This window comes from Bufo bufo, chromosome 4 (assembly GCF_905171765.1).
Source record: "Bufo bufo chromosome 4, aBufBuf1.1, whole genome shotgun sequence".
NCBI classification, from domain to species: domain Eukaryota; kingdom Metazoa; phylum Chordata; class Amphibia; order Anura; family Bufonidae; genus Bufo; species Bufo bufo.
In genome coordinates, this window is record NC_053392.1 from 432,822,038 (window position 1) to 432,846,945 (window position 24,908).

General features: G+C 45.6%; 1 protein-coding gene across 2 annotated transcripts in view; it reads right to left on the minus strand.

The window, feature by feature from the left end:
- Nucleotides 1-3,222: 3,222 nt before the first annotated feature.
- Nucleotides 3,223-24,908, minus strand: part of TMEM181 (transmembrane protein 181) — a 223,053-nt gene continuing 201,367 nt past the window's right edge. For both annotated transcript variants that reach the window (XM_040429354.1, XM_040429355.1), the window contains exons 8-17: nt 24,565-24,664; nt 20,861-20,991; nt 20,123-20,214; nt 19,791-19,848; nt 19,212-19,314; nt 9,653-9,704; nt 8,927-9,009; nt 5,631-5,720; nt 4,925-4,991; nt 3,223-4,223 (exon numbers count right to left, since the gene is read on the minus strand). In XM_040429354.1, coding sequence (XP_040285288.1) covers nt 4,145-4,223; nt 4,925-4,991; nt 5,631-5,720; nt 8,927-9,009; nt 9,653-9,704; nt 19,212-19,314; nt 19,791-19,848; nt 20,123-20,214; nt 20,861-20,991; nt 24,565-24,664 — 855 coding nt within the window. In that variant the 3' untranslated portion in view covers nt 3,223-4,144. The remainder of the gene's footprint in view (nt 4,224-4,924; nt 4,992-5,630; nt 5,721-8,926; nt 9,010-9,652; nt 9,705-19,211; nt 19,315-19,790; nt 19,849-20,122; nt 20,215-20,860; nt 20,992-24,564; nt 24,665-24,908) is intronic.

The window sequence follows — 24,908 nt, forward strand, 5'->3', positions numbered from 1 at the left end:
TTTTTATTGTTTTTATATTTTATATGTAAAATTGGGAAAGGGAGTGATTTAAACTTTTAATGTCGGTGGTTTTTTTTTTTCCACTTTTTTTTTTTACTTTTTATTAAAAAACTATTAGCCGCTTGTCCTATTCACTTTAATAGAGCTCTGTCACTGTCCCTGTTGCCCTGTGCTTTAAGCACACAGCAGCAGGGAGCTAACCATGACAGCCGTCCTGGCTGCCATGGTAACCGTTTGGAGCCCTGCGCCACCAATGAATATAATACTGGGGTGGGGTTCAGTGACAGGGTTCGCCGTGGCCTGTCATGGTCACCGTCTCACACAGCCGGCACCCACGGCATGCATTTGTATTAAAGGGTTTCTATCACTTTGTTTCACATATTTAGCTGTCAGACACTAGCGATCCGCTAGTGTCTGCTCTGCCCAACCATCCTAATATAATTGCTTTTGGGGCAGCCGTTTTGCTAAAAAAAGAACTTTTATTAATATGCTATTGAGCCTCTAGGTGCTATGGGGGCGTCATTAGCACCTAGAGGCTCGGTCTACCTTCAGAAACTGCCGCCGCCCAGCGCGTCCCTCCAGCCCGCCCATCTCCTCCTGAATGCGATCCTCCCTGTGAGCGCCTGTATTCGGCGCATGCGCAGTAAATGTCTGACCGCTTCCCTGCTCAGACATCTCCACTGCGCCTGCGCGATGACGTCATAGTGCTCCGAGGAACAGGCGCAGTGGAGATGTCTGAGCAGGGAAGCGGTCAGACATTCACCGCGCAGGCGCTCACAGGGAGGATCGCATTCAGGAGGAGATGGGTGGGCTGGAGGGACGCGCTGGGCGGCGGCAGTTTCTGAAGGTAGACCGAGCCTCTAGGTGCTAATGACGCCCCCATAGCACCTAGAGGCTCATTAGCATATTAATAAAAGTTCTTTTTTTAGCAAAACAGCTGCCCCAAAAGCAATTATATTAGGATGGTTGGGCAGAGCAGACACTAGCAGATCGCTAGTGTCTGACAGCTAAATATGTGAAACGAAGTGATAGAAACCCTTTAAGGGGTTAATTATATGCATTGGTGGTGCAGTGGCCTCCCCTTAATCCTCTCTGCAACTGCCAAGCTCTATGCACTTTGACAGGGCCAGGTGTGATGACGTTTTCACTGCCTGGCCCTGTAGATCAAAAGTGGAGAGGGCGCGGCAGTTGGAGAGAGCTGAGCTTCTAGGTGTAACTGCAACGCCACTATTGCTCCTAGAGTATCATTTGAATATATTATAATTTTTCTCAGCAATGCGGACACATATGAACATGCAACAGGCCAGCCAGTTTCATAGATATAAATCTGCTGACAGATGACCCAGACGCATTTCTTCCTGGTGAGTTTTCATTTGCAAATAGAAAATGCTAAGAATAACCACAGAAAACCCCACTATGCACAGTTATGCAATAATAGTGTTAAGAATCATCAATTTTAATAACCGTTAAAAAGAACATAAACACCTTTATATAATTACAAAAGTAATTGTTACTATTTTATATCATACAGATCAGAGATTGCCAGGGCAAACCTGCAACCAATCGACATACAGTATTCCCAAAATAACATTCTAAAGCAGTGTACAGTATGTGCAGGGAACCATTTATGTAATCCGCTAGTGACAATGCTTTGTCATTAACCCTGACATATACAATGATATGTAGTGACACAGTATTTACAATTAAAAAGAACCATCCTCAACAAACATGTAAACTTAGAAGAAGAGATTTCTTGCAGACTGATGGTAAAACCATTATATCAGGAAAATGAACACATAGATGCCAGGCTGGAAAATTCCTGACAGTTTATTATTATAGTAGTTACTGCAAATCGATTCAATGCTGCTCCACCTCAGGAGCAACAGCTCACAAAATATTAGCGCTCTGCCTAAAGTCACTGCACTTTATATGTCATAGTGCCATATCAAAGGTTTTGACAGGGGGGTCCGAGTGCCGAGATCCATGCTGATCTCTATATTGAGGAGTGAAAAGCAATCGGACAAAAGCTGTCTCTCCTCGCTGCTAAAGACTTGACTAAAGACGGTGTCATAGACTTTCTATTTAGGAAGTTTTCAGCAGCAGGGAGAAGAGACAACTCTCAACATATTTCACATACTCCCAGTCACTCCCTTATCCCTCAATGTTCACTGCTTCCTGGTCCAGTGATGACATTCCGACACAGAACGATGTGACCGCTGCAGCCAATTACCAGCTGTAGCAGGTCACTGCTGCAGCCGGTGATTGGCTGCCTTGCACACTTGCCCGAGTTGGAATTGTCATCACTGGCCTAAGAAGCAGAGAGCGTTGTGGGACTGGGCATAAGCAAGAAAGGCGCGGCGGGGAGTATGTGAAATTAGTGTCACTTTTTTTTTTAATAACCCCTCAGTTTTTCGAACATAATTTTTCTATGCTGGAAAAGCACTTTAAAGGGCTTCTGTCAGCCCACTAAACCGTTTTTTTTTTTTTGTTTACTAATAATCCCTATACTACGAGCCCTGCACACATAAGTTAAATAATCATTTTGGTTCAGTAGAATTTGATAAAAAGCTATTTTTAAAATATGCAAATTACCTTGCTACCAGCAAGTAGGGCGGCTACTTGCTGGTAGCAGCCGCATTCTCCGATCCTAATGACGCCCCCTCCGCATTGTGATTGACAGGGCCAGGGAACGGAATCGTTCTCTGCTGGCCCTGCCTGTTTGCATTCAACATCTGGCGCCTGCGCCGCGGCCGTACCCATCTTCAATCTGCGCAGGCACACTGAGAGGCGGCCGCTCGCTCTTCAATGCGCCTGCGCCGGGTGTAGATGTGACGTCATCGGCGCAGGCGCATTGAGGATGGAGCGACCGAGCGAGTGGCCGCCTCTCAGTGCGCCTGCGCAGATTGAAGATAGGTACGGCCGCGGCGCAGGCGCCAGATTTTGAATGCAAACAGGCAGGGCCAGCAGAGAGCGATTCCGTTCCCTGGCCCTGTCAATCACAATGCGGAGGGGGAGTCATTAGGATCGGAGGATGCGGCTGCTACCAGCAAGTAGCCGCCCTACTTGCTGGTAGCAAGGTAATTTGCATATTTTAAAAATAGCTTTTTTATCAAATTCTACTGAACCAAAATGATTATTTAACTTATGTATGCAGAGCTCGTAGTATAGGGATTATTAGTAAACAAAAAAAAAAAAAACGGTTTAGTGGGGTGACAGAAGCCCTTTAAAGAGCAACTGTCAACAGGTTCAAATGAGGCAGTATGCCTGGTATAATCAGGTTGATCCTGCTGACAGAAGCTCTTTAAAATTCCTAACTATTTTATCATTAAAATGAATTGCATTATGGTGGAAGTTCAGTTATCTTACAGATCATAGGTGATTTTATGACAATCTATATTCTGGATCCTGTTCACTCCGACTGTCTGTAAGGTGCGACATCAGTTTCTCTTTTAAAATAGTGTGCTACATTTAAATGTCTAAAGAATGTCTTTCCTTCATAAATCCTTAAAGGGGTTGTGCAGGGTTAAAAAAAAACATGGTTGATTTCTTCAAGACAAAGCGCCACACATGTCCATGGGTTGAATCCAGTATTGCATCTCAGTTCCATTGAAATAAACAGGGCCGAGCCATGTTATCACACATGTCCATGGGTTGTGTGTGGTGCTATTTTTGGAAGAAAGCAGCCATGTTCTTCAAATTCTTGACAATTCCTTTAACAAAACAGAAATAAGATACAGATCAGCTTCAAACCAACATAGGCAACCACCATTCCGACATAATGTGAGTGATAAAGAATACCGACCACATATTCACGTTTTCTAAGTAGCAATTAAGAATGACAAGAATTCTGAAACCTTCAGGAATGGAAAAGCTGAGGAGCAAAAAAATAAATAAAATTAATCAAGGCAGTGGTGAACTTCTTAACAAGGAGTGTTAGATGTAGCTTTGTGGCTTCAGGTAAAGGACAGAGAGCTGGCCATTACCAATATTCCCTGTATCCCCATCTTGCAAAGTTTAATTTTTGCACAATTAAAGAAATAACAAAAAATAAAATCAGAAAGAGCAGCATTCCAAGGTAACAGAGGTGTAGTGAAAGCAGAATAGTCCTCCTGTTCTTCAAGGCACTCATCCCAATGGAGTTATCTCAGTCACTATCAGACTCCTCTTTATATTTGGCTCTGATGGCTTGTCCATTTTGAAGGGGCATCTCTTCATAGTCACTCCTGTGAGCAATAATGTACATGTGAGAACAAGGTTCACGATCCCTATGCTGAAGACAGACTTCAGCTGCAGTTAAGGCTATATGATCAGGGAAAATATATACAGTACAACAGATTTTATTTTTTGCCGCATGTCAAAACAAATATTTCTTAAGTTTCAAAAAGTTTTAAATATTACTTCTGCTTCAAGGCTGATACATTTTACCTCGAAAAATACATAGGACACTTTTCATTTAAATTTTTTAACAAAACTTCCTGCTTTTAGCTTCAAAAATGCATACAGTAGGTAAATGGTACTGTTGTCAGCCACATATGCTACCATAACAATATAACAGTCTGATGCCCCCCCACATGACAGTCAAATATCCTGCCCCACCGTTATGGTCCCTTTACACTGGGCAGTAATTGGCCTGTGTAAAGGTGCCAGCATTCACCAGACGAATGAGCAAACGCTAATTAATCTGATTAAATAGTTTATACCGACAAATCATTTCTGGGCAGCAGATCATGCTGGGGAAACGGCACTCTGCTATCCGGATGTGCATTGTCCTTATATACCGCATACGAAGACGTGACATTTCTCCTGATCATTATTCAGAAACTTCAGTGCATTAAAAAAGAACATTGAACAAATGACAACATAATAGAACATTTAGCACTACATAAGATAAAGAGGTAGCAGGATTATTAGGATCTGAACTTACCCATATATGACGTCATCATCAGAATCATTAAGCATTGAGAAGGCAGGGTTATCCTTCAACTGAGACTCTGCAAAAGGTAAAGACATAAAAAAACTGATGTAACTGTAGGTTTCTACATTACCAACAGTACCGTTCTTGGTCACATAAAATTGTCAATAACACTTTTTTTTGTCTTATAGAAGCATGTCTTATCATCTGATGGGAGCACAAGGTCTTAAGAGACCATAACGCCAGGCCTTTTAATACATTATATGAAAATTACTAAGTTCTTATGTATGTCCTGCTCCAATACATCTGAATGCTGCAACATTGAGCAGGTGTCTCAAGTTCACCCCCTTCTCAGACAGTTCCAACCCACGTGATTACAGTAGGCCAGCTACCACAAGCTACATACACTATCCAAAACCAGCTGCCTAGAGATGTACCATTAACCCACAGGTGATCCAAGTTAATTGTTGCCCACGTAATACATTGATAGACTGGGCACAAGAAAGTGAGAGCCAGACTTCTTTTTTGTTCAGCTCTTGGCTCTGACTCAGAGGGGGTTCTCAAGTGGGAGACTCATCCAATATAACATTCATATACTGTAAAGGACCAAAAGTAAGCCGACCATTTGCATATGCTGACTTTAAGCATACATTTATATTGACAGTCAAGAAAAATACTTACAGCAGTGTTTATTGGTCTATTTTCATCAATCACTTACCATAAAGAGCATTTTTTGATGGAGAATATACAAAGGCTAAAGTGTAAAGATAGAAGTTCAATAGGCCATAAAATGATAAAAACTCAGCTGGTGTTACAGATTAAGGAAAAAACATTACTATTAAGGGTAAGTTCACACAAGCAGTTTTATTAGCTCTTTGGGGTCTTAAAAACTGCTTTCAAGGGGTTGTCTCATCTGAGACAATGGGGGAAAATAACTAGGATATATACCCCCATTGTCTGATAGGTGTGGGTCTCACTGCTGGGACCCACATCTATATCGAGAACAGAGCAGGCAAAGTGGTGGCTGGAGGACCCTGGTCCGGTCACCACTAAGCTCTCTCCCCATAGAAGTAAATGGGAGTGCCCCGCGCATGACCTGCAACTGCTCCCATTCACTTCTATGGGCCAGATGACAATAGGTGGCCCCATTAGGGGTGCAGCTAACGATTATTTGAATAATCGATTAGTTGTCGATAATTTAATCGATTAAATCGGGAAAAAACACCAAAATTACAAAACAAAGAGGTTTATATGATTTTACTTGAAAAATTATGTTCAAAGGCCATATTAAAACAAATTGTGGATGGCGCTGTTATGGGGGGGGGATCTGTGGATGGCGCTGTTATGGGGAGGGGGATCTGTGGATGGCGCTGTTATGGGGAGGGGGATCTGTGGATGGCGCTGTTATGGGGAGGGGGATTGTGGATGGCGCTGTTATGGGGAGGGGGATCTGTGGATGGCGCTGTTATGGGAGGGGGATCTGTGGATGGCGCTGTTATGGGGAGGGGATCTGTGGAATGGCGCTGTTATGGGGAGGGGGATCTGTGGATGGGGCTGTTATGGGGAGGGGGATCTGTGGATGGCACTGTTATGGGGAGGGGGATCTGTGGATGGCACGGTTATGGGGAGGGGGATCTGTGGATGGCACTGTTATGGGAGGGGATCTGTGGATGGCACTGTTATGGGGAGGGGGATCTGTGGATGGCACTGTTATGGGGAGGGGGATCTGTGGATGGCACTGTTATGGGGAGGGGGATCTGTGGATGGCACTGTTATGGGGAGGGGGATCTGTGGATGGCACTGTTATGGGAGGGGGAATCTGTGGATGGCACTGTTATGGGGAGGGGATCTGTGGATGGCACTGTTATGGGGAGGGGGATCTGTGGATGGCACTGTTATGGGAGGGGGATCTGTGGATGGCACTGTTATGGGGTGACTATGTATGGCACTGTTATGGGGAGGGGGATCTGTGGATGGCACTGTTATGGGGAGGGGGATCTGTGGATGGCACTGTTATGGGGAGGGGGATCTGTGGATGGCACTGTTATGGGGAGGGGGGATCTGTGGATGGCACTGTTATGGGAGGGGGATCTGTGGATGGCACTGTTATGGGGAGGGGATCTGTGGATGGCACTGTTAAGGGGAGGGGGATCTGTGGATGGCACTGTTAAGGGGAGGGGGATCTGTGGATGGCACTGTTTTGGGGAGGGGGATCTGTGGATGGCAATGTTATGGGGAGGGGGATCTGTGGATGGACCTGTTATGGGGAGGGGGATCTGTGGATGCACTGTTATGGGGAGGGGGATCTGTGGATGGCACTGTTATGGGGAGGGGGATCTGTGGATGGCACTGTTATGGGGAGGGGATCTGTGGTTGGCACTGTTATGGGGAGGGGGATCTGTGGATGGCACTGTTATGGGGAGGGGGATCTGTGGATGGCACTGTTATGGGGAGGGGGATCTGTGGATGGCACTGTTATGGGGAGGGGGATCTGTGGATGGCACTGTTATGGGGAGGGGGATCTGTGGATGGCACTGTTATGGGGAGGGGGATCTGTGGATGGCACTGTTATGGGGAGGGGGATCTGTGGATGGCACTGTTATGGGGAGGGGGATCTGTGGATGGCACTGTTATGGGGAGGGGGATCTGTGGATGGCACTGTTATGGGGTGGGGGATCTGTGGATGGCACTGTTATGGGGAGGGGGATCTGTGGATGGCACTGTTATGGGGAGGGGGATCTGTGGATGGCACTGTTATGGGGAGGGGGATCTGTGGATGGCACTGTTATGGGGAGGGGGATCTGTGGATGGCACTGTTATGGGGAGGGGGATCTGTGGATGGCACTGTTATGGGGAGGGGGATCTGTGGATGGCACTGTTATGGGGAGGGGGATCTGTGGATGGCACTGTTATGGGGAGGGGGATCTGTGGATGGCACTGTTATGGGGAGGGGGATCTGTGGATGGCACTGTTATTGGGGAGGGGGATCTGTGGATGCACTGTTATGGGGAGGGGGATCTGTGGATGGCACTGTTATGGGGAGGGGGATCTGTGCCCTGTTATGGGGAGGGGGATCTGTGGATGGCACTGTTATGGGTAGGGGGATCTGTGCACTGTTATGGGGGGGGGGATCTGTGGATGACACTGATATGGGGGGGGATCTATAGATGACACTATATAGCATCTTATGCTATATGTGTCATCCACAGATCCCCCTCCCCATAACAGTGCACAGATCCCCCTCCCATACAACAGTGCACAGATCCCTTCCCAATAACAGTGCACAGATCCCCTTCCAATAACAGTGCACCAGATCCCCTTCCCATAACAGTGCCATACACAGAGCCCCCTCCCCATAACAGCCCCGGACCGCTGCTCACAGCAGAGTATTCTGGCAGTAACTTTTACTCAGCACATCTTTATTACCTTACAATGAAGCTCAGGTAACAGGCATAGCGGGCGGCGGCGTAACGTCACTCACTCACGTGACGCACCTGCTCCGCCCACTTTATGAATGAAGGAGGCGGAGCAGGCGCGTCACGTGAGTAAGTGACGTTACGCCGCCGTCCGCTCTGCCTGTTACTGGAGCTTCATTGTAAGGTAAAATAAAGATGCGCTGATTAAAAGTAAACCGCTCACCCGCATAGCAACGAATCGGCGATTATTCGATAACTGGATTCGTCGACAACAAATCCCGTTATCGAATATTATCGATAAAGTCGATTAATCGTTGCAGCCCTAGGCCCCATAGAAATTAACGGAGGGCGCATACGCAGTCCGCCCTCCACCACTTTTAGTGCTCTGTTTAGGAGACAGGTGGAGGCAGTATGGTCCCATTACTGTATTGTTGAATGAACATGCAGCCCGATCCCATTCACACAATGCAGCTGAACCACCACTGCAGCACCTGAATACATCACATGTATTAATACCATTGCATATCTGGGTACAGCATGGAGAGTTCCACATTTGTGAAATGCAGAAAAGTTGCTTTATTCAGATGTTAAAGGATATAATTTTGATAATGCGTAGTCAGCTCAGCGACAAAATTATCTTGTAATACTTTTGAGCCGAATCTTAAATACAGGATAACAATGCTGGAAGACAGACAAGTAATTAGTTACAACCTACACGCTCATAATGCAGTTATATTCTTCAGCTCAACCCTATCCAAAGCAGGACACAATTTGCTACAGTCTGTCTAAAGGCCCATTATATGGGACGATAGTGTTCATAAGCATTGGCCTGTGTAAAGATGGGAGTGATCAACCCCCAAACAGATCACATGGGACTAAAAAAAGAAAGTGAAATACTGCAGCTTTCTTCCCTTCAATATAGCCGATCATTCATATGGATTTCAAGTCAGAGAAATAGAAAGATATGTACTTGAAAGGTTCCAATACCCTTATCCTAGTAAAAGGAATAGTAATTACAGCGAGTATCTGATTTTCATGACCCAATGGGAACCTGTACAAGAAACAACTCTGCAGGATTTTCTGTGCAGGTTCCCAGGTAGGTTACGGCAACTGCTGCTTATACCCGAATGCATCAGCAGGTTGTAATAAAGAGTCTCCAAAAAATCCAAATAGATCTATAGATTGGTAGGGACCAGTAAATATAACATTCAGGGTTCATTGGTGGCCTTGACTTCTAGCAAAAGTTGGATGTTACTCCATCATTAAAAAAAGCTACGCTACTTCCATGCCACATTCATAGCTGAATATCCCATTACCAACATACCTGATAACAAGCACTAGAAACGTCAATGCTGTAAGAAACTTTAACCGCAGATCTGAAACAGAACAAAACATACGCTGTCTGTAAATGACAGTAACAGACTACTAAAACCACACAATTGTAATTCATAGAGAGTTGTCTTGTAATCATGAACAATGCCAACTTCTAAGGATGCTTCTTAGATAGATCCCTCTGAAGTATACGTTCCTAAGGCACACCTCTGATGGACGTCTGTGACAAATGCTATACAGTGGCATCTGTTACATACAGACGCCATGTAAAAAAAAAAAAAAAAAAACTTTTATTTTTATCTTTTTGCTTGTGGTCCTTACAAGTTGAATGTAATGTTCAAACCAAGTCTGTGCCAATACTCAAAGTTTTTTTTTTTTTTTACACATTGACTCCAGCTCGAAATCCTTAATACTTCATGTATAATAATTAGTAATAAATTCATTGGATTTACATCACCATCTTCCCACTAATGCATCCTAGTAATCTCAGTTTTATTTTTTTTATAAGTAGGGGCCTTAAATTTATAGAACATGTGGGGCATACATTTATATGATTAAGGTTGCATGAACAAGATCGCGTGCAGTTCGGGAGCCATGGCTTGTGTAACATCTCCCAGACGAACGGCGGTTCATCTGACCCGAACTTACTGTATCAGAGTGATTTCATGTGAGTACAGTACAACAGACCTACAGTCAGATCAGAATTCACTGCATCATAAAACACTACGATGCAGTAAGTTTGGGTCCGATGAGCCGCCATCTGTCGGGCCATATTTCCCAGCCTGCACATGATTGTGTGCATGTAGCTTAAAATGTATAAACTTTCCTACATTCCTCTGAAAATAAATCTGCAACAAACAACACATTTAATTAATAAATTATACAATATTTCTTTTATATAATAGCCGGAGTTGTATATTTTTATTAACTTCACCCAAGACCAGCTCATCTGCGACTTCTATGCCATAGCCCTGGCTCCTAAACACTGTGCGCACTTGGCCTCATATGTCCACAAAATGAATTTAAAAGTAAAAAATGCAGCCACAGTTAATCATCTTTATCAACTTCTGGGAACCAGTTTTTCATTCATATACATATAGAATCTACAGAAAAGGCTAAGTAAAGTTGTGCATACATTGCATCACACTTTTTGTATAGTTTCTGAGTTACATCCATTCAGTATACCACCCAATACCTTTCAATTAACCATACAATCAATCATTCAACTTGCCCCCATGGCAGATTTCCAGAGGAAAAAAATCTCTCTCTGCACGATAAACATGACAATGTTGATAGATTTTACCTATTTTCTTAGGGCTCTTTCACACTTGCGTTCTTTTCTTCCGGCATAGAGTTCCGTCGTTGGGGCTCTATGCCGGAAGAATCCTGATCAGTTTTATCCTAATGCATTCTGAATGGAGAGAAATCCGTTCAGGATGCATCAGGATGTCTTCAGTTCAGGACCGGAACGTTTTTTGGCCGGAGAAAATACCGCAGCACGCTGCGCTTTTTGCTCCGGCCAAAAATCCTGAACACTTGCCGCAAGGCCGGATCCGGAATTAATGCCCATTGAAAGGCATTAATCCGGATGCGGCCTTAAGCTAAACGTCGTTTCGGCGCATTGCCGGATGCGACGTATAGCTTTTTCTGAATGGTTACCATGGCTGCCAAGACGCTAAAGTCCTGGCAGCCATGGTAAAGTGTAGTGGGGAGCAGTATACTTACCGTCCGTGCGGCTCCCCGGGCGCTCCAGAGTGACATCAGGGCGCCCCAAGCGCATGGATCACGTGATCGCATGGCACGTCATCCATGCGCATGGGGCGCTCTGACGACATTCTGGAGCACCCCGGGAGCCGCACGGACTGTAAGTATATTGCTCCCCCGCTCCCCACTACTACTATGGCAGCCAGGACTTTAATAGCGTCCTGGGTGCCATAGTAACACTGAACGCATTTTGAAGATGGATCCGTCTTCAAATGCTTTCAGTTCACTCGCGTTTTTCCGGATCCGGCGTGTAATTCCGGCAAATGGAGTACACGCCGGATCCGGACAACGCAAGTGTGAAACCAGCCTTAGCAATCCACAACATAAAAGAGCATTAAAAAATCTGCAGCATGCCCTTGAATAAGCATATTTTTTCTGCATCATGTGAATGGGGCTCTATACTGTACATATATAGTAAGTGTGTAAAACAGAATGTGCAGTGAAAATCTATGAGTAAATATGGCCTGATCTGTATTCACAGTTGAGCTGCCTGCTACCTACACGAGTTGACAAGTTTGCCCCCACACACTTCCCTGACCAAGCCCATACAGTATAGTGGATGCTTGATAGTATGCAAAACACTGACCAATCAGAGATTTCAGCCAGATTGGAACTATATTAGACTCTGTTGCCCAGGGCCATTAGAAGATATGCAAAATAATGTATTTAACAAAGATATTTACATTTACATAAAGATGAATCCCCAATGTATCAGGATATTGAGCTATCCTCAGGATAGGTCACCAATATCAGTTTGTCGGGGCTCCGAATCCTGGCACCCCGACAATCAGCTGTGAACGCTGCGTCCTCTTTAAAGTTGTATGCCATCTCCCTTGTAGTGGCATTGCAATGTAATTACACCTTCCTGTCCCTTGCAAGTGAATGGGAAAAAAAGGTGTAATTATACTGCATCGCCATTACAGGGGAAATGGCGTGCAGATTACCTATGAAGAGGATGCAGCACTCGCATAAGCGCCGCTGCCTCTTCAACCAGCTGGTCGGTGGGGGTGCTATTGATAGGTGATCAATATCCTGACATTGCATAATCTCTTTAAAGGTGTTGCCCTGCTAATAAATTGCTTTGTTAGACCATACAAAACATAAGCTTTCTGTTGGAAAGACTGTCTAGAATCTAGATGATAATGTTACATACTTGTTATGGTGCCTCCTGCCGCTCTTCTTACGACCTCCATCAGCCTAAAGTGTCCAGTGCTGCAGGTCACACATTCTCAGTAGCTTAGTCCTACCACCTGGGTCCTGGAGGCAGATTGATTCTCCATATTGAGGAGCCCAGTCAATAGCAATCAGGGAAATAGGAGTGGGTTCTTCTCATGAGCACTGGACACATTAGGTGAATGCTCAAAGAACAAATTAAAATAACACCAATGGATGCCATAACAGGTAAGTAACGGTAGTATCTAGACACAGGGAAGTTTTTTAAAGGGGTATTCCCATCTTCACTTTTCATACTCATCTTCGTTGACCGCGACGTTCACTTCCTGGATTCAGCTGGGCTTGATTGACGTCTTCTCCCGGCCAGGCCGCGCTTGCGCAGAAGACTGAAGATTTTCTCCTGGCCGGGCAATGTCCTGAGCGCGCACGCCGCCGCGCATGCGCCATGGTGACTTATTCCTGGCCTGTATAGTACAGAGCTGGCGTGTGCGTTCACAGCTCTGTACTATACTGGCCAGGAAGAAGTCATCATGGCGCATGCGCGGCGGCGTGCGCGTTCAGGACATTGCCCGGCCGGGAGAAAGTCTTCAGTCTTCTGCGCAAGCGCGGCCCGGCGGGATTCGACAGGGGAGGTGGCCGTAACCATTGGAGACGAAAGACAACGATCAGGTAAGAGGGGACTTATTTTCTCAAAAAGGGTGGGAATTGGGTAATTAAATGTATTTACAAAAATGATCACTGTCAAATCATTAACAGATTTAACAGTGATCATTGTGATGGGAATACCCCTTTAAGAAATTCCGATATGTGGTACACAATCTAACAGAATAAAAGGAGATTTTTGTATAACTTACCAGTAAAATCTCTTTCTCGTTCTTCATTGGGGGACACAGAAACCGTGGTATAGCTATGTCCTCTAGGAGGCGTTGACACTAGTAAAAGCTGTTAGCTCCGCCAGCCTGGAGAGAGAGCTTCAGTTTGTGAACACGCAGTAGGAGAAGCAAGCTAACCAAGAAAAAACATGGAACACCAACCATGCCAAAAAACCCATAGGTATCTAACCAGCAACTGCCACAACTGTGGTCAAACAACAATACTGGGTGGGTGCTGTGTCCCCCAATGAAGAGCGAGAAAGAGATTTTACTGGTAAGTTATACAAAAATCTCCTTTACTCGCCCATATTCGTTGGGGGACACAGAAACCGTGGGACGTTCAAGAGCAGTCCATGGGGAGGGAAAAACCACAGACCCATGGAAGCAAGCGTCCCTGCTGGTATCTAAGAAAACTGCTGCCTGCAAGACCAAGTGGGCTAAGCAGTGGCCGAAGCGCGATGCCTCAGAGCCCAAGAAGCGTCCACCGCTCAGTGGAGCGACCCGAGACACCTAAGGGCGGAACCCCGCACCTGGGTGCGGAATGGTACAGCATTTGCAGACCGAATCCATCGTGCAATTGCCACCTTAAGGCAGCCAATCCTTTGCGTGGAACCTCCGGATGACAAAAAAAAAAAAAAAAGGGGGGGGGGGGGGGGGGGGGGGGGGGGTTCTGTACGCCGGAAGGGACTGGAGGCTGCCAATAATGATCAGAGCCCTGACGTCAATGACGTAACTCCCTTCCCTAGAGAGTGAAGGAGAGGGACAGTGAAGGAAGGACAATTTCTACATTGATGTGGAAGACAGAGACCACCTTCAGGAGAAAAAAGGAATGGGCCGGAGAACCGGCTTATCCCTGTGAAGACCCAGGAAGTGTTCTCTGCAAGAGAGCACCCCCAACTCGAACACCCGTCTGATGGATGTGAGAGCCACAAGAAAAAACTACCTTCTAGGACAGGAGCCGGAGAGATATCTCCCCAAGGGCTCAAAGGTAGAAGACTGGAACGCTGAGAGAACTATATTCATATCCCAAGGCGATAAAGGACGGTACGGAGGAACCGCATGTGCCACTCCCTGAAGGAAAGTTTCCATGGGCGTCAGGGGAACCAGAGGACGCTGGAAGCTGCCCCAGGATAGAAGAGCCAACACCTGACCCATCAAGAAAACTAAGGGCTAAACGAAGGTCCAACCCTGATTATAAGAAAGGATAGGACCGTGGAGAGAGAAAAAACTGAGTGAGGGAATGTCCCGGCTTTCACAGAAGGCCAGGAGGACCGCAAGATAATATAATAGATCCTGGGCGGTGCAGGCTTCCAAGCCTGAATCATAGTGCGGATGACGTCCGCCGAAAAAACTTCCTCCACCTCAGGATGACAGTTTTAATAGCCACGCAGTCAACCAAGACCCTAAAGGCCGATGCAAGACCGGACCCTGAAAGAAGGTCGTCTCTGAGGGCAGTGACAAGGGACATCTCCTAGAAGGAGAACAAGATTGGCGTACCACGTGCGACGGGGCCAACCCGGAGCGACTAGGATTTGTCGGAATGCCCTCCATCTGATCCTCCGTAGAACCCTGGGTAGGAGAGAAGAAACACGTAAGGAGTGAGAACTCCCGCCAAGGAGATGTCAGGGCATCCATGTCGTATGTTTCCGGAACTCCTGCTAGGGAGAGAAGGTGGGGAGCTTTCGTGTAGATACCGTTAGCACACCCAGACCAATGGAAGGAGTCCACATAGAAGGAGGGATGTGGAGGTTGCCACGGCCCACCAGTCAGGACCGGAGCGTGTCTGAAATGGAAGGCCATCAAAAAAATACCCCGTGCAGATACAGATGAGGGAAGGTAGTAACATAGGAACTACCAAGGCATGCGGGGTGTCTATGAATCATGATCCAGAGGAGGAAAAGGACAGGGGAAGAATAGGCTAGGTCCATGCTCATTTCCCATCTGAGACTGGCGCTATACAGAAGTAGCCAAGGATTTCAGTTGTAGAAGAGTCCATCAACTGACGAAAAACTGAACAGACAGAACCCAAGCATGTAGTGGTACGCAATACCGCTCCCACAGTAGTAGCCAGCGCTCGCCCTGTCAGCGCAAAAAACTGAGAGGGAAGCCTGACTATCCGTAGAAGCCCCGTACCATACTGCCCCAGTTTAAGTAGAGCAACCTTAAAGACTTGTGTGGAGGAGAACACGCTGTAGCTGCTACCAGAGTGCCAGCATAACCACTTTCCCAGAGAAGGAGGAGTGGTGGATAGAGAATACAGTCAGTAAAGCACTTGACTCGCTGGAACGTACACACCATATATGTGCAATGGTGTATGCACTACTACTGATGCGGATAATATCATGACCGACTGGAACAATGAAGACCCATGGAGATAAGAGTCTCTAGGATACAAGTGATGCTAGTAAACCCCCTGTGCTGTATCTGAAGATATTCAGTTATTCCCCCTCTAATGGATCACTTGCGAAAGGGGGTAAGGCAGGCAGGAAGCACAGTGATGTGCAACACTCCGCCTATGGGAGGATAGCGCGACAGTCGGACCGTATCCAATGGTGGTGCAATTACCCTACCTATGGAAGGTGGAATGCGTACGGAGTACTTAAGCCATTGGTAGGGAAAATACCCCACCTAAGAAGGGGGGTTAATGCCCACGGCGAGAACTAGTGCATATGGCGAGTCCTGTACCCTGTGAGAGTGCAATTAGCACCTAAATAAGGGGGTAATGCATACAGCACACCTTGTAACCAGTGATAATGTCATCCTTCCACGTGTGGAAGGAGCTAATGAATACAGCAGGTACTCAACCCAGTGGAGATGCAATTCCGCCACCTACAGAAGGGGGAATGTATACGTCCGGCACTGAAATCAGTGTTATTGTACTTAGTCCACCTATGACAGGGAACAATGTATAAGGTCAGTACTGTATCCCAAAGTAGTGCAATTACTCTGCCTAAGGAAGGGGGTAATGCCTACGACAAGTGCTGCTGGCCACCGTAGACGCAATCTTAGGGGATTGCTTCGGATTCATGTCAGGGTCTGAATCAGTTATCCCCCCCCCCTTCCCTCGGACGGACCCGCTCCTGTGAGAGAGGGTGCGCTTGAGCGTGACCCGGGGAGGAAGAGAGGGGGTGTGGAGATATTCGAGGAGAAGATGACCTGCTGTGGTCCGCTAGCGTGCAGGTCTGCCCTTCAGAACCTCGCCCCTGGCAGATGCGGACTGCGCAGGTGGGGGCTTAGCAACCAAACTACCCAGGGGGTGGATTGGGAACAGGGGTCCTGTATAAAATTGCGCTGGCGGAGAATTATCAATCAAACGACCCCAGAGGGCGGATTGGGAAGTTCCAGTTGTCTCCCACTGGAATTGCGCAGGTGGGGAATTACCAACCAAATGACCCAGAAGGGTGGACTGGGAATGTCAGAGGTCCCTTATTGAATACGCTGGTGGAAAATTATCACCAAACGACCCCGGAGGGTGGTTCGGGGAATTCCAGAGGTTCTCCACTGTATGGCGCAGGTGGAGAATTATCAACCAAACGGCCCCGGAGGACGGATTGGGAATCCTGCGGAGATCCTTCATTGAATTGCGCAGGTGGAGAACTATCAACCAAACGAACCCGGAGGGTGGATTAGGAATTGCAGAGGTTCTCCGCTGTATTGAGCCGGTGGAGAATTATTAACCAAACGGCCCCGGAGGACGGATTGGGGATCCAGCAGTGGTCAGTCACTGGATTGCACAGGTGGAGAATCATCAACCAAAACGGCCCCGGAGGGCGGATTGGGAACTATGCGAGGTCCCTCTTTACCCGAGATAGGGCACGGGCCCAGTGTGGGACCACACAGACCGGGTGGCCCTGCGGCTGAGGAGGGGGACCTGTATGGGCGCACATTTCCTTTATTATTATTATTTTTTTATTTTTTTTTTTAAATAGGAAGACAGCAGGAAGGGGGTTAAATCCTCCACTCATGTACAGTGTACCTAGGGGAAGAACCCCAGATAATCATGCCGTTAGGTGGTCATAAAGGGTTAAGGCAGTCTCAGACGGGGCTCAGCAGGTGACTGGGGGAAGGGGGAGAAGGGCGGAAAGAATTCGCCCGCCCAGAGTGCCCCCCCACAGACCGGCCGGACTGACTGGGGCGTTCACCCCCCACTTAAAGAGCGGGGTCGGCAGAGAAAGGTGCGGCCTGAACACCATGGCAGTGCACGGACGATTAAGTAACTGCACTGTATTAATTCTTGAAGACCCAGGGCCGGCCGAATGAAATGGCTGGCCAGGAAGGGTTTAAAAAAAAAAAAAAAAAAAAAAAACAGAGCAGGAGACGGTGCTCAGCTGGCTCTGGGGGAGGGGGAACAGCTAGGCGGGAGAATTTTGCGCCAGCTCCCCCCCCGGAACAGTTGCCAGCTAACACATGGCCACCGGGACGGCCCGGGGGAAGAAAAGGGAGGAAACAGATACTGCCGGTGCTAAGGGGGAATGCAGCAGATGGTTGGAGTCCCCCATGAGGTAAATGAAGTATGCGGCGCACGAGGCGTCCGCAATTGTTTTTCCCCTCATTAACCCTGACGGAGCGGCGCGCTTGGCGCCCGCTCTCGCCAGGGTCGGAATATAGAGCGGTAGCGGGGAGCAGGAGCCGTGCGCTCCTCTTCGTCCCGCTGATGTATAAACTGTCACCGCAGCGCCATCTCGCCCGGGCTGAGCGTTGCGGCCCCGATTTCTCCATAATAACCCCCTATTAGCGCCCCGATTCCTCCTCCATATTAACCCCCTAGTAGCCGTCCACCGGCCTAGGGGGGAGTGAGAGGGACTGTTATAGGGGTCTTGAGAGATAATAAGGGCCCCTGGCAGCTTGTGCCTGCTGTGTCCCCCTAGTTAACCCTGAGGGCAGGAGAACACTATGCCGAGAGGGAGACTGGTGAAGGGCACCAGGGGAGAACCATGCCAAGAGGGAGGGAGGGGGAAGGGGTTAATACTTACCTAGTCCCGTATACTCACCTCATCTTCTGTCCAGCCGCCATCTTCACCCCTCCTCTGGTCCAGCAGGGTCACCCCTTCAGCTACTGGCACCGTAGTGGCAGGACCGCTAGAAAAGGGGGCTTGGATGGGTGACCCCTTGGCTTGCGGGATGCAGGGGAGCCTTGTCTTCTGTGGGGGAGGCAGCAGTGCGGGGAACCGGCACTGGCGCAACTCGACCCCGGGAGAACAGGGAGGCGAGGCGACCACTGTTTTCCCATCTGAAAAAGAAGGAAAAAAAAAAAACTAAAATAAAAAATCTTCAGGAGATCCCTGCAGAGTAGAGAGGTCTTGTCCCCTATTGACACTAGAAAAAACTGAAGCTCTCTCTCCAGGCTGGAGGGGGTATAGCTGCCAGGGGAGGAGCTAACAGCTTTTACTAGTGTCAACGCCTCCTAGAGGACATAGCTATACCATGGTTTCTGTGTCCCCCAATGAATATGGGCGAGAAATTAACATTTACACGTGGGACAAGCCCCTCGAATATGGTATAAAATAAGCCTTACTGATAATCAATGGCACTGAAACAGAGCAGCCATTAGTAGCCATGACAGCAAGTTCATGGTGCCAACTTCATAGCTGAGATAAAACACCATGGGGTGCACCAGCTTACCCTCTGAAACGATTTATCTTTCCTCAAGATATATGTAACAACTTTAATGAACGATTCCTAGATTTCACCAAACCTTATATTATCCACATTGTGTGCTCTATTTCTTATAGAAATACTTACCAACATATGGCATGTTTCGCAATTCAGTGCATGCTCGTATAACCAGAAACAAGAGATACAGGATGTACAAAGTCGCCACTATTAGAAAGAAAATTTTCATGCCCTAAAAACAACAGATGAACAGCACATTATTAAGTAACATCATATTTACCTTCTACAAAGAACTACTTGGCAGCCACTACCAATATATGTTAACACAAAGTCCGTGGGGTGTCTGTGCACCATTCACGCATTCCTTTTTTTCTTCCAGGCATAAGAGGAAGAACCTTAAAGGAAGGCTTTCATCTGCAATCTCCCTACCAAACTGTTTACATAGACAAATACTGTAGCTAGTGAGTGGGGGGGGGGGGTCACAGAGTGGAGCTTGTATGCAACAAGAGCAATGGTGACGCCTTCCCTGCTCCAAAGGCCTACATTTGCATAGTAAGAAAAAGTATCAAAACTCAAAAGAGGAACCTTAAATCAACAAAAGAAATCACAGTGTTTTAATCACATAAACCACTGCCAAGCAGTTGGAGAGGGAGGTCGCTGGTGACAGATTCCATTTATCTCATTAGATATTTTTAGTTAGTGACTCACCTGGAAATTGCCAGTATCTACTCTGTATTGGTAAGTTGGGTCATGTAACTCATTAACACTGTTTAAAAGAAGCAAACAAAGAAAGAAGTCATAATAAATAAGACACAACACATATTATTAACATCCATAAAACATGCAAATAGGACCCATATTAAATTCAAGAACTTTACATTTAACACATACTACGTAGACTGGACAGTAGTAATATGGATCCGCCTTCAAGCTGACAGCAACTCCTACTTAATAAGAAAGTGAAAATGTAGGTGGCATGCATTACCACGAACCGCTAGAATGATTAGTAACACGCAACAGACAACAGTGTCAATACTTACGTCTGCCATATTCCTAGTGTCACAGAGGCAAGCCAAAGCAGTCCAACTATAAGGAATTTGGGCAAATAAAATGTTGTGCACTTCCTCTCACCCTAAATATAAAGAGAAAACCAGTTCTATACAATTAAGCTACAAATGTATACTAGTTTACTGGTTTTAAAGGATATACTTCTTGTACAGGACTTTTTTTTTTTACCCGTCTAAAATAACGGATCGCAGGTGGAAATGGCTCAAATATGCATAACTGATGCTCAGGATCTATTTATTTTTCGATTCATTTGATGGATCAAAAGATCAGAAAAATAAAATGCATATTGTATGAATATTAAATTACATACATGTACAATATAGTTTGCTTAAAGGGAGTCTGTCACCAGCATTTCACTTTTTTAACCCTTCCCACAGCTCCCTAGCATGCTTACAGTTAATAAAAACGTTACCTCTGGCATCAATCCTGGACTTATAGAACCCTCAAAAACGATCTTTCTAAGATATGCAAATGAGGGCTCGCAAGTGCCCAGGGCGGCGTTACTCTCTTAGGTGCCCTGCTTGCTCAGCCTTCTCATTGCGTCCCCCCGCCCCTTCCTACCCTCTGCCCGTCCATCCTTTCCCTCTGACCGCCTTTGTACTAACTTGTTATGCTGCCGATATCCCGCGCCAGGTTAAAAAAGTGAAATGCTGGTGACAGACTCCCTTTAATGTCATGTTGTCAAACAGATACATAATTCCATAACGTACCTGCACCCGAATGCCATGGTAGACACAAAGCCAAAAGAGCAACAAAGCACAAAGAAAGAGTGATTGAAAGAGGTCATCCAGCATACCAGGGAACCAGCTATTAACCAGAAACGTGAGAGGGAAGAATGGATCTGGAAGGAAACAAGAGAAATATTGTCTGCTTCAATCTACCTGCCACACCAGCTGAAACCTCCTTGATCAGATGAAAAACCATAATAACAGCTAAAAGGGTGTAGGTTCACAGGAGTACAGATTAATGACCTGCGCCTGTATGTTTTCAGATTTCCCCCACACAAAAGGAACAATGGGGACAGGGGGAAATAGGACAAACTTAACATTTGGTGTCAAATGTTATCAGATATGTATCAAAATCTCATTTTTTTTTTTTAAATAAATATTTATTTTCCTTTTTTAAATACACGGCGAAATGAATAAACATTACAATAGAAAAAACAACTGATACAGGATACGCATTATGGGCAATAATCAACTACCATATAAAAAAAGACAGTATCCTGCATAAATTATATATATCCCAGTAAATTCCAAATTTAATGAATAGAAACATAACTATGACCACCCCCCCTCCTCCCCTATTGGCTGTCGTCACTGCAGCTCTATCAACCACGGCTATAAATAGATTCGATTAGATTGTGTCTAAGCGGTCTCACGTGCCGCCCTCCGTTCTCTTTCCATATCCTCATAAATTTTTATTTGTCGCAGATACTGAATCCATTCATTTAGAGAGGGTGGGGAGACAGACCTCCAGTATTTAATTAAGATAACTTTAGCCACCATCAGACCCCTCATCCAGATCTGTCTGATCCGGACCGGAAGTACAATGTCTGGGGCAAAATATCCCAACATCACCGTCAAAGCCCCAGGGTTATAAGAAGAAGAGGACTCCTTTGTAGGGCTGAGAAGACCTGTTCCCAATACCGTTTCAATTTGCTACAATCCCAAAGTAGGTGGCCGAAATCTGCATTCAGACATTCACATTTCGGACAGCAGCAATCTCGGCCTTTATTTTGGGGGAATTTCGCTTGGAATTTTGGTGTATAGTACAATCGATGTAAGATCTTAAATTGAATTAGTCTATAAGCATTAGAGATTGTGGCCTTTCTGACATTCCTATACTAGTCCAATGCAGTGGAGGACAATGCAACTCTTGCTCCCATTTACTTAGACTCTTAAATACAGTTACAGTTGCCAATGACGTTCAGAGTTTACAATACAGTGTGGCTATCTTGTATCATAATCTCTAATGGTGCACAGGCATAAGAGTTTCGTTTAACCCCTTAAAATTCCATGCCTCATTTGTACGGATTGCAAATGAGCTTTTTTCCTGCACCGAGGGCATTCCCGCTGCCACGGTGCACAAAAGAACCCCTTCTTCAGACTCACAGCCACTTCCTCTGAAGTTTGATTGAAAAGGTCAGCCATCAGCTGTCATCATGCCTGGCAGCATCTTCTTGTGAAGCGCTGCGTGATTATATACCAGTACATGTGCAGTAGACTTGTTTTCATCCTAGCAGAGACCCCAAGAGTAGCGGAGCAGATTTATATATATAGTGTTGTGGGAAAAGATTCAGCAAACCTTTTGTCTCACTTTAGCAAATGGCATTTAATCATGTAGAGAAAGTTAATACAAGGCACTTACTAATGTATTGTTATTATCCATATTGCTTCCTTTGCTGGCTTGATTCATTTTTTCATCACATGATACACTGCTTGTTTCCATGGTTACGACCACCCTGCAATCCAACAGCGGTGGTCGTGCTTGCATCTATAGGAAAAAGTACCAGCCTCTCTGGTGGCCAGAGCCGTGGGAGCGCACATAGGCTAGTGCTTTCTCCTATAGTGTGCAAGCACAGCCACCACTGATGGATTGCAGGGTGGTCGTAACCATGGAAACAAACAGTGTATAATGTGATGGAAAAATGAATCCAGCCAGCAAGGGAAGCAATGTGGATAATAATACATTAGTAAGTGCCTTGTTTTTCTACACAATGAATGCCATTTGCTGAATTGAGAGAACCCCTTTAAACCTCTGCTCTTTCTGAACTTAAGACGTCCCTGGTGTACAGCTACATAGCAGCTATCTTTGTATATTCACTTTCACAGGGAGTGCTATTAATCACTGATAACACCTCCCTGTGTACAACTGAAGGCAGAAAGAGAAGAGGCTTAAAATGGATAAATTACAAGTTTTACTGAATCTTTTTCCACAAACTATATATTAATCTGCTCAGCTCCTCCTGCTCTATAACATGGTGCTGTCAGATTACAATGCATTTTGTGATGGCGGGTCCTCTTTAAAGACACCACCTATTTCAGACTTTTCATCTCCGCATTTCAAAAGTTATAATTTTATTGTTCTGGTGACAAAGCTGTATGAGAGGTTGTTTTATTGCAGGAAAAGCTCCACTTTTTAACAGTATCATTTTGGAATACATTTTATGTATAACTTTTAAAAAGAAAATTGGGGTTGACAGCGTGAACAGACAATCAATTCCACCGTTGTTTTTAGGGCTTTGTTTTTATGGCATTCACCGTGTGCTGTAAGTGATATGGTAACTTTATTGTGCATGTCAGTAAGATTTATCTAATATGAAAGTTACCAAATTCAACGACCGAAACATTTTTAGTTTTTCGTGGACAGAGCTGTATGAGGGCTTGTTTTCTTGCAGGGCAAGTCAATGGTGCCATTTTGGGGTACATATGGCATTCTGATCACTTTTTTTTTGCGGATCTTTGTGAGGTTGAATGAACATTATTCAATTTTTGCATCTATTTTTTATGAGGTTCACCATATGGGATAAGTGATCTTATGGTATGTGACATGTAAGACACAGCAATACAAGTACACATATTTTGAATGTTTTTTTTTTAAATACATAAAGGAGATTATAAACAAGAGAGGCAATTTTTTTTTTAATTTTTATTATTTGTTTTACTCTTTTTCTATGTCTCACTAGGGGACAATGTGATTCTCTGATCGGTCATATACAGTGTATTGTTTGAGCTACTGTAAAAGCTGGCAAAATAGCTATACGGCTGAGGAGTCCTCTCGGTACCCTACAATTGTATATCGGAGGGGGGCATGATGGTGTGAGAGAGGGAACCCTCTATCTCTCTCTACCCACTTAGATGCTGCTTTCAGCATTGACCAGGCAGTCCGATCAGGGTGTCAACTGTTTAATACAGCTCGCGCCTATAAGTGATGTCATGGGTACAGATCATGAGCCTGCGCCATCCCAGGGCAGTCACTTAGAATTAACATCCTGCTTGCATCAACATACTATGATGGCACTGGGTGAGATGGGGTTAGGTAATATATGCTGTAAGTAAATAAGGCACTCAAGTGTTATCCAAATAACTGTCTGTGACTATTCAATGCGCCCTATGTATTAATGCCATTTAGATAAGGGAAGGCATGATTTGATCTGGTGGCCACTTTATCCCAGTGGGTAGTAAACAGACTGTACAATAAGAACACCACAATGAAATATTCATATAGCCACATTTATAAGTAAAATATGTATGTCTGTCTGCGAGCTACTGAATATAACCTAGCTCTAGCTCAATAGAAAACGGACCGCACTTCTCTACTGCCAAGAAATATGCATATGGGAGCTATGTGAATTCTTTCTCTACTGTCAGATAAATGTTAGGGAGCCTTGAAAGAACATAAATCCTTTTACCATTATAGAGGAGAAGCAGAGGTAAGAGGATCGACATCCATTTTTGTTCTATACCCCAGTCTCTCATGGAAAATTTACGAAGTGAATGTGTAAATAAACACTGCAAAAGAAAAATAATAACATTATTAAAGAGGTATTATGGTAGGTACAAGTTATACTCTATACACAGAATAGGGGTAGCTATCAGATCAGTGGGGGTCCTACTGCTGGGACCCCCACCGATCACGAGAATGGGGGCCTGTCACACATGTGCATGGCCACTTCTATTAATTTCCATGGGAGTTCCGGAGATAGCCGAGTGCTGTACTGGCTATCTCAGGAACTCCCATAGAAATGAATGGAGT